This window comes from Telopea speciosissima, chromosome 1, assembly GCF_018873765.1.
Source record: "Telopea speciosissima isolate NSW1024214 ecotype Mountain lineage chromosome 1, Tspe_v1, whole genome shotgun sequence".
Taxonomy (NCBI): Eukaryota; Viridiplantae; Streptophyta; class Magnoliopsida; order Proteales; family Proteaceae; genus Telopea; species Telopea speciosissima.
Window position 1 is genome coordinate 22331332 of NC_057916.1, and position 10625 is coordinate 22341956.

Genomic DNA, 10625 nt, shown 5'->3' on the forward strand with positions numbered 1-10625 from the left:
TTTTTTCCCGTCATTATGTTGTGTGAAGTATAATGTTTCACTATTTTTCACATGGTATTACACATGGATTAGTCTATGTGATAGAGGGTCAAACACGCATCTCATTAGTATAATTTCAGCTTTAAATGAGTAGAGCTGGAAATGGCTAAAATTACAAAATGATGTCATTTTAGTTTTATTTTTTTTTTATGAAAATGTAATCACACAAACCACACACCAATCCCAAAAGGTTAACCCAGATGTCATTTTGTGTTTTATATTCATCACCATTTGATAGTATTTTATTAATTTTATTAAAACTTTGAGTTGGACTTTGTGTCATTTTTTTTTCTTTTATTTTTTTTCTTTTGAACTAAAATTTAGCCAGAAAGACATGTGAGATCCTCTATCACATGGACTAATCAATGTCTATCAAATGGCAAATAGTAAAACGGTATTCTTCATTTGACATAATGACAACTAGAAGGATGAGTACGATTTTGAAACCAAACTAGTTATAAACAGGCTGTGCTCCATCATGCCTTTGGCACTCGATTTAATAATTAGAGGGATTGGGAACTATTTTGATAAAATCTAATTTTGGGGATTGAAAAACGTTAGGGGTTAAAATTTGACTCGACGAGTCAAAACCTACTCGAAGTCTGCCTGAAAATTTCAGGGCTTGGACTATGTTAGGTTTGGGAGTTCTAGACCCAAGGTCGACCTGGGTTGGATTGAGCTGAGAGGCCTTTTCGTTGAGCTACCCGAAAGATAAAGGAGTGCATCAACGAGATGCAATAGAATAGATTCCATCTAAACAGTTGTGAGTTGTTCACATACGTGAATATTCTTTGCACTCAAAACGATATGGTACTTAAGGGGGCAACGAGGTTATTTCATGTCAGAGGAAATAAATAGACACAGAGGTGCTAGCGCATCCAGTCCGGATCCTCTATTTCCGTTTGCCCAGTATTGCTGTGTGCCCTACACATAGCAAGGCGGTAAAGACCGCCTTACCCCCACTTGGGTAGGGGTAAGACGGTCTTTTAAAAAAAATTTAAAAGATTTTGACTCGAATCAGTGCATTAAAATTTCTTTGCACTATAGAAAGTAGAAAACATGGATCGAAATGTACCGGAGATTTTAAGGTATTTTCCCATCGTGGTCGCCATTTCCACGTTCGCTGTTTTCCTAAATCAGAGAATCCGAATTATACAAAATAAGCTAATCGTAATAACAAAGCTTGCGGGAAGAAGTAGGAGAGAAGCAGCCCCAAGCAATAGTCAAATGATTGTGCTTCCTACTTACTGATGGAGGGAGCCGAATGGGAGATCGATCACTCGATCTTGTAGACTTTTATCGTTGTAGGTAGAACCTCCGCAGCTGCTGATCAAAACTCCATGCGTAGAAGAAGAAGATAAGGGCTTTGGAAAGAACTGATGATCCTTGCGGATTCTTTAGGTAAGGTTCCCAGTGAGGGAGAAAGATGATTTAGAGATATGAAATAACTTTGATCTTTTGAATAGCTAGGCCAGGGAGGAGCGATGTTGTAACGGATTTTGCTGGGGATCAAGTCATCGCCGGGAAAGGGGGTATGGTCGGAGAGGGGAGACCAGGAAAGGGTGGCGCACTCTGTGCCTTTCTCTTGCTCCCATTTTATAGTTTAGATTTTCTCTTTCATCATCCAAAAAAATAAAAAATAATTCCCTCTTTATTTTTTGGTCAAAGATATATAATATATATTTATATTCTTTCTAATAAGTTTTTATTTCTTTTTAACCCTCTTCTTATGATGTAACAAGATGATATCATCACTTCCAATCACACGTAGGGCCCATGACTCCAGCGAGTGGTAAAACATCAATTAGCTTATTAATTTTGCTCAGTGGTGGCCCACTCTACCTTTAAATGGATTGTTTCCTACCCTAGTTGGGGTTTTGGGGAGTCCGGTTTACCTCTTTGTTCTAGTGTCTCAGACTCTCAGTTCTTGTTCGAGAATAGAGGTGGTTTAATAAATTCCCCCTCTTTGGGGGTGTTAGCACAAAATAAGTAAATAAATAAATCCATATGCACGTAAGAGATATATTTAGTCAGTATTCTTATAATTACAACCTACATTTGTTAAGGATTTTTCATCTACCCAGTTGGTCATCGGCGCACAAAATTTTGCTGCTACCCAGGTCATAGTCAAAGAAACGGAATTTAAAAGGGTATTTTAAAAAATATTAAAACCTAGAAAGGTATTTATGAATCCAAATAGGAAATGAATTATTTTATTTCTTTGGTTGCAAACCTAGGTAGCATGAACATTCCTACAATCCGGATAACAACAAAAATTTTCTCATCATGGGCACCCTTGGATCAAGCATAGGCTCTCTCAAAAAATGCATCTGTAGATGTGGATTGATTTAAGAAAAAATATAGTACTTTCATGGAAACATGGTTCGTCTACTAGAGAAAGGGAGGTCAATTAGAAGAGAGTGTTCGGGAGAAGAGAATGTGAGAAGGATTGTTAATTTAAAAGTGAATAAGACATCCCACCATGTAAAATTATGAAGTTTAATAATATAATATATCTCCTCAAGGTAGGAACTACGAACATATTCAACAATTGTGCCGAAGGAGTATAATATTAAAAGCCACACTTGCACCCAGACATAAGAGCACGCATAATGACCATCGCACCCCTGAAAAGATGAAAATGACTAGGGGTGTGGTGATCATTTCACATGCATCTATGTGTAGGTACAGGGTGGCGTGTACTGTGCAACTGGGTGGCATTCTCTTTCTCAATACTAGAAAGTCATTTATGAGATCCTTAAATTGTGATTATGTAAGGTTGATGAATCATCCAACAACTTTCCATTAATAAATATCAATGAAATGAAGCAAGTGGGTAGCCCTAATATAAAACATAGAAGAATCTTCAAGGGCACGCATAATGATCATCACACCTTTTAAAAAAATGGAAATGACAAGAGGTGTGGTGATCATTTCACACGCATCTATGTCTGGGTGTAAGGGTGGCGTGTACTGTGTAATCAGGTGGCGTTCTCTTTTTCAATATTAGAAAGTCATTTATGAAATCCTTAAATTATGGTTATGTAAGATTAATAAAGATCAACCAGCAACTTTCCATTAATGAATATCAATGAAATGAAGCTAGTGGGCAGTCCTAATATAAAACATAGAAGAATCTTCAAACCCAGAGGATTGATCTGGTCTAGCTGAAAGAGAGATGACAGCCGAAGATAGCTCAATTAGTATATTGGAAAATGATTGGCCGCGTTTCCGGTATTGATATGTGGGCCCCTTTTGTATGAATGTACGATTCCCACTCCCGTGCTCCCATTGGTTTGGTTTGAAAGATTGATGTCAATTGCCCAATCTGAATATCTACACAAAGCTCTAGAGAGAGGGGGAAAAAAATTTGTATTATATTTTGTCCTCCGCGTCTATGAAATTATCATAGAGATCCATTGACATTTGGCTGTGCCAGCGATTTTGCAATGATATCTCTTATAATAAGGGATAACTACTTCAGTCCGGTCAATTAAATGTTGGGAAACACATCGTTGACCTCTGACTTTTGGTATTAATTATTAAAGGCTTTGCGTAATGGTAGCCCAATTGGTTGGTCCAACTTGGAAACAAAGGATCAAGCATTGGTAAGGTGAAAACCCTCTTCTCTCAAAACTGACTACTGAGGTAGGTTAGACTGAGGTAGGTTACAAAAGTAATGTAACCTATTTTACAATACCCCTCCCTCACAAGCTAATGGTTTGATAAAAGGATAGACTAAAAGGTATCTTTACATGTTGCATTATTAATATGAAAGAGCTGACAGGTCCATTCATTATCTTGTGTGACAAGTAAGGTGGTTTCTTAACAATCAAATTTTCACAACGATTGAGTACATGAGGGCTATGTACGGTATGCATTTCCATTCAATGCATATAATGTATTCTTAACCATAGTTAGTAAGTTCAGGTACGACAATAATACGGAAACAAATGTATATAGTAATTAATTGACTCATGTGATAGCAATATGTTTTCCAAAAATCCGGGGCAATAAAATGCGTAAGGTAATGATACAGTACATGTTTAATACATGTTTTAATAAGGTTGCTCTGTAAAAGTCTGGGAGCACAAATATGGGTTTATCCTAACTAAAATCAAGGAGAAAACTGATTTTTTCGTAATTAAATTCTAATCTCTCATACCTTCATGAATACTTAAAACCAATATGACTTTCCAATTTGGAATCATTTCTCAATCTTTTGGATCTCTACATCTAATATTAATTAAGTTTAACTAAGTCTATCAAAATAAATGTTGATAGGTAATCCATCAACCACAATCTATCATAGCAAATAATAGCATGTATTAGTCAAAACAATAAAAATAATAATAATAATAAGTAGACAACCATTTAACGAATCAAAATATCATCATTAAAATTATCTCATCAAAAAAAAAAATCCACAAAACATTATCTATAACAAGAATATACCTATATATATATATATGTGTGTGTGTGTGTGTGTGTGTGTGTGTATCTTTCGTCACTTAACCCGCGAAATCCATAAAATATAATTCATGTCATAAAAAAAAACATCAATTGTTTATATTTGATGGTGCTTGTGTCTCTGAACTATATATGAAAGGAGTATTGGAGATATTGTGCAGTTGACTTAGAGTGTCACTATAGACCGAAGTGAATATCATCAAAGTCAACTGCAGATCTAATACCAAGTTCTCTATCAAACAGTGTCAGATCATCTTTCATTCTTGCACCCTCCTCATCCAACTCCAACTTCATAACCATCTTCATCTCTGGCCGTATATCAAGTGCATTTGAAAGAAAAGAAAAAAAGTGTGGAAACCCAAAGAATTTTGAATAAGATTTTAGAACCAAACCATTCAATCTCAAACCTGGTAATGTAGGAAAATACTTTAGAAACTTGAATTAAGAGTTTAGAGAAACTCGTTATAATGTTAACCTTGAAGAATCCAACGAAAACAAAGAACCAAAGTCGCATATAAAATACGATTAATTAATAAAATATTGTAATAGGCGACTTATTGATTCATACGGTCGGATATATATATTAATAACGACAAGTAATACGTGAACTTACTATGTTCTTAACTGAGAACATGAACATTGTTTGAATACATGTTTCGTGAAATTGTATTCTTTTTTCCTTTTTGGAAGTAGTTTTTTGTCCCATGTGTCTATCTCTCCCTCCTCCTCAAAACAAGGGGGCAAAGGTGTCTTTTCATATGGAGAGGAAAGAAATAGAATCATGGCCTGACAAAACTTTCTCCCTTTGTTTTAAACCCAAAAAATATATTTTGTATTTAGAATGCTTAAGTATTTCATCAAATACCTTATAGGTTGTTATCAAATATTGAAAATTAACAGCAAAACATAGAAAGAAACTTATAGTGTGCATAAAGGAAGACGAGTTGGGTTCAATCACTTTACTACTTTTTTTTTTTTTGGAGGGGAGGAGAGGGGGAAGAAGTAAAAAAGAGGTATTGAAGCAAGAACCCACGTGTCACGACACAATGGTTCGAACATGACCTTCTCGTCCAACAAAAGCATCTCCATTAACATCGACCCCAGAAGGCCTTCAACAACAATGGGGAAAGAGTTTCATGAAAGCTCCGAGCATCCCACATATCTCGGGGACCCAAACCCCTTCCACCCTAATTCGAACCCAAGGCTATTATCTCTTGTCGTTGGTCGTTAAAGTCTCATTGGATAGATAGATTGGATAAACTAACAAAAAAAAAAAAAAAGAAACCAAGGCTATTTATGCATTTATCTTTTTAGAATAAGTACCTCAGTTAGAAGTAGATCGGTATTGAGGGCTTGGAGATACCACTAAAGTTGGGGTTTCAATGGTCACATATTATGAGTTTATCCAGTGGCAGATGGCCTGAAATTTAAAAGGTGTCAAGGTCCCGATGCACCTATAGATGTGTCATTCAGACACTTTTTTTCAAAACCACATGCATTTTAAAATTGGAATTTTGTTTTTTGGGAAAAGGCTGGCACACCGCTCATACCGCAAGCTAGCGTTCACTATGTCTAACTCTCTCTTCCCTTTTTGAAATGACCACTCGTGCCCTCCCTACATAATACCCTGTCCCGTGCCTCCATTGCTGCTGCCGCTAACTTACCACACATGGACGGTGTGCCTATCCCACTTTTTTTTTTCTTTTTTTTTTTTGAGATTTTGATGCCTGCTCTGGTTTAAAGAACCTATGAAATGAATGTGGACAAGCTGAAGAGCAATGCTTTGGGGTGTGGGCCTGTATCTTGGGTCAGAAGAAATGGTTGGCTGGGGTGATACACTGATACTGGGCCTTTCAATTCAGCGGATGCGAGTGCGGGATTCGTGAGGCGGCATCTCTTTGCTTGGTTCCATCGTCATTGCTTGTTCTGCTGCATAGAACTAGCATGTTCGTTTTTGTGCAATTCAAGTGAAATTAATGGGTTTCTGTGCTTGTTCTGTTTGGGATTGGTCACAGATACATAGGCTGCAGGAGATTAGACTCATCGACTACACAGCCAGCGTTGGTTATCTTCCCCCCTCCCAAAAGAAAGGAAAATTATTTTGGTTATGGGAACAGATCTCCCACTACTGTATTGTGGGAAATCTCCCACGTCACACCACTAGCGGGGTGAGAAACAGTATAACGACCAATCATATGGGCCTATATGATTGTATGAGAAAGAAATCGTAAACAAACATGATGAATGTTGTTGTAGTTCGACACAAATGTTTACATCCACTCAAGAGAATCAGACAAATTTCACATTAAATCAAAAAAACATTTTACACCACTCTCCACCTCATTTGTGATCTTATTTACTTGTCTCTAAAGTTTTTTCTCACATAGATAATATATATAGAACCTTAAAAACCATAATTCCCACATAATTACAATTTTACTCTTGTATTTGTAATAGACCCAAAACTCGACTAAATTTAAACAAGTACGTCCAATAATAACTATGTGAACTATTACATAATACAAGACATATTACCCAATAAATCTCTACCTTGGCTAGGATTGTGCAAGCCACTTGATAAATGGCATTGTTGTTGATTTTGCCTACTTTATCGTTGTCTTTGGCTGTTTATGCACCACACTCAAAGCAGCATGACCCACACCACTGCCCGAGGTGTCCCGTGACTCCCGCATAGCCCAGGGTCGCATGATGTGATGTTATCTCTCCTGGGTTGAGGACTCGGCCCTGGCAAGGCCAACACGATCCTGTATTAATGTATTATATACTATATATATATATATATATATATATATATATATATATATATATATATATGTATGTATGTATATATAATACATTAATTTTATTAATATAATACATCAAAAAGTGGGCAGGGGCTTGGGGCTTTGTTAAGTGGGTTGTGAACTTGTGATGCCATGACGGGTTTTTATAATTTCACTATTCAATGGGCCAAATAGGATTGGGCCAGGCTTGGGAAAATCCTACCAAGGTTGGGTTGGGTTAAGGGCATACTGGGCTCTGGCAGGGTCCGGCTGGACTTGGGTTTAGGTTAAAGCTCCTAGAGTTGGGTTTGGGTTAAGGTCCAGCCCAGCCCATTGACACCCCTATTCAGTACAGTACCGAAGCCAAACACCCCATACTGGTACCATATAGTACCAAGTACGGTACCATTTTCCCATATCGATACCGTACTATATGGTATCGATTCAATATGTATTTTGTATGATATACGATATTTGTTATACGATTTCTTATATTATATATAATAGTGTATATTTTTGTAAATGTATTATATATATATATATATATATATATATATATATATATATGTATATATATGTCGGTAATATGGTACGGTACCAATATTCAGTAATTCAGTACCGTATCGATATGTACTGCCGGTATCAACCTCCATACCAATACCATATCATTTTGAATACGTTACCATTTTCTCATACTAGTATCGTATCGAATTATTTTCAATATGGTACGATATGATACGAATAATTCAGTACGGTAAATGGTTACCTACGGTAGGGAATTGACATCCTTAACCGAACAGATAAGGGAATCTGTGTTCTAAAGACTAGAGTGTGACATCACCGAATTTAACCCACCCCCTCATTTGATGAATCGTGGAAACTATCCCCAATTTTTATATTTCTCAATTTAAAATACCCCCAAAAAATGAATGAATGGAGCACTGACCAACAAACCCTTTACTTTTTTGTTTTTGTGTGGTTTTAGAAGTTTCCATTGATTGCCAAGTTAACTTCTCCCATATTGAAAAGGTCCAGAATTCAAAATTCTCATTCTCCAAAACCCAATTAAATCGCAATTTTCTCAATGCGGGTAAACAGCTTCTAACCACCCTCACTCTCTCGTTTCCTTAAGTCACCACAGTACTACATACACTCACACAGATTCTTTCTTAATTCTACCAGCCAGCATCAAAAGAAAAGAAAAGGAACGTCACCACGATTCTATTCTACTTGTAACGCTTTCGTGTCTTTTCATAAAACATTTCTAATTTCTTATCAACTAAACAGCAACTCTCATCGCATTTGTAATTATTTTCCTAACAACCCCTTCCTACAGTAACCTCTTTTAAATATTCTCACGATACTATCACTATATATCCTTCTACTGTCATTCTTCCTCTCCACTCTCCAATCTTCAATCTCCAAATCTCCAATCTCCAATCTCCACTACTCTCTCGGCGCTCATCTGTTCTACTACTTATAACCCATTAAATGGATACCTCACTTCTCTGCTTCGTCGTGACAGCCGCCTTGTCAGCGTATCTCATCTGGTTCTATCTCCTAGCACGAACCCTGTCCGGTCCAAAGGCCTGGCCTGTTGTCGGGAGTCTCCCTGGCTTGATCGCAAACCGGTCTCGAATTCATGATTGGATAGCTGACAACCTTCGACGCACCGGTGGATCTGTCACCTACCAGACTAGCATTCTGCCTCTGCCTTTCGTAGCTCGCAGGCTAGGTTTCTATACAGTTACCTGTCATCCTAAGAACATCGAACACATACTCCGAACCCGGTTCGAAAACTACCCAAAAGGTCCGACCTTGCAAACCGCCTTCGATGACTTATTAGGCCAAGGCATTTTCAACAGCGACGGCCATACATGGCTAATCCAACGCAAGACAGCGGCGCTTGAGTTCACCACACGAACACTCCGTCAAGCCATGGCTCGATGGGTCAACCGGACGATTGAGTCACGGTTATGGCCGATTCTCGCCAAGGCCACCACCGATAACTCCCCTGTAGACTTGCAGGACTTGTTGCTTCGCTTAACGTTCGATAATATATGTGGGCTTACCTTTGGTAAGGATCCTGAAACGCTTTCCCCCGAGTTACCTGATAACCCGTTTTCCGTCGCGTTCGACTCGGCCACTGAGGCGACTATGCAGAGGCTACTCTATCCGAGTCTGTTCTGGAGATTAAAGAAAGCTTTAGGGATCGGATCAGAGAAGGTACTGAAGGAGAGCCTCAGAATAGTGGAAAATTACATGATGGAGGCCATCATAGCACGTAAAGAAGCACCGTCGGATGATTTGCTCTCACGTTTCCTCGAGAAAAAAGACATCGACGGCAACTTCTTCCCAAGCTCGGTTCTAAGTTTTATTGCTCTCAACTTCGTTCTTGCTGGCCGAGACACGTCATCCGTTGCACTAAGTTGGTTTTTCTGGTTGCTCATGTCTCACCCGCTAGTGGAGGAGAAGATCATCAACGAGATATCGACGGTCCTTAGGAAGACACGTGGTGAGGATCAACATAAATGGGTGGAAGAGCCGCTGGGATTCGATGAAGTGGATCAACTTGTCTATCTTAAAGCAGCGCTGTCCGAGACGCTTCGGTTGTACCCGTCCGTGCCGGAGGACTCCAAGTATGTCTTATCGGATGATTTCTTACCGGACGGAACGGTTGTTCCGGCAGGTTCGACGATTACTTACTCGATTTACTCGGTGGGGAGGATGAAAGCCATATGGGGAGATGATTGCTTGGAGTTTCGGCCGGAACGGTGGATCTCATCGGATGGGGACCGGTACGAAACACCGAAAGAGGGTTATAAGTACGTGGCGTTTAATGCGGGACCTAGGACTTGCTTGGGGAAAGACTTGGCCTATCTGCAGATGAAGTCGGTGGCTGCGGCAATACTGATACGTCACCGGCTGTCGCTGGTACCCGGTCACCGCGTTGAGCAGAAGATGTCGCTGACGCTCTTCATGAAGAACGGGATGCGTGTAAACGTACACCAGCGGAATCTGGAAGGGGACAGTGGCAGCGTCACTTCTTCCACCTAGTCAGGGGTTTCTTCTTGGTATGGGGAACTGAACTTAATGTTTGTGCTTCTTCTTCTTCTTCTGGATCTCTGCAACTACTGCCAATATTGTATTGTTCAGGAACTACCGTTATAATTTGCTTTGCATTTCTTTCTCCCGTGTCTTAGGGGGATTTTTCGTTCTCATGATTCATTTCGTTCATTTTGATGTTATAGATTACATGTTGTAATTTGTTCTGTTATTTACGTCCTGTAATAATAAAATAAATTAAGTGTAACTCTCTCTCTCTCTCTCTCT

At 38.7% G+C, this 10625-nt stretch overlaps 1 protein-coding gene across 1 annotated transcript; it reads left to right on the plus strand.

Moving 5' to 3' along the window:
• The first annotated feature begins 8743 nt into the window (after positions 1-8743).
• Positions 8744-10375, plus strand: LOC122658389 (cytochrome P450 86A1-like). Its single transcript, XM_043853324.1, has one exon. It carries the CDS (start codon positions 8784-8786, stop codon positions 10347-10349), a length of 1566 nt encoding a protein of 521 aa, XP_043709259.1. The 5' UTR covers positions 8744-8783; the 3' UTR covers positions 10350-10375.
• The last annotated feature ends 250 nt before the right edge of the window (positions 10376-10625 follow it).

What these genes read in the sequence shown, in the direction of transcription:
- LOC122658389 (XM_043853324.1), top strand. Translation starts at nt 8,784, where the DNA reads ATGGATACCTCACTTCTCTGCTTCGTCGTGACAGCCGCCTTGTCAGCG.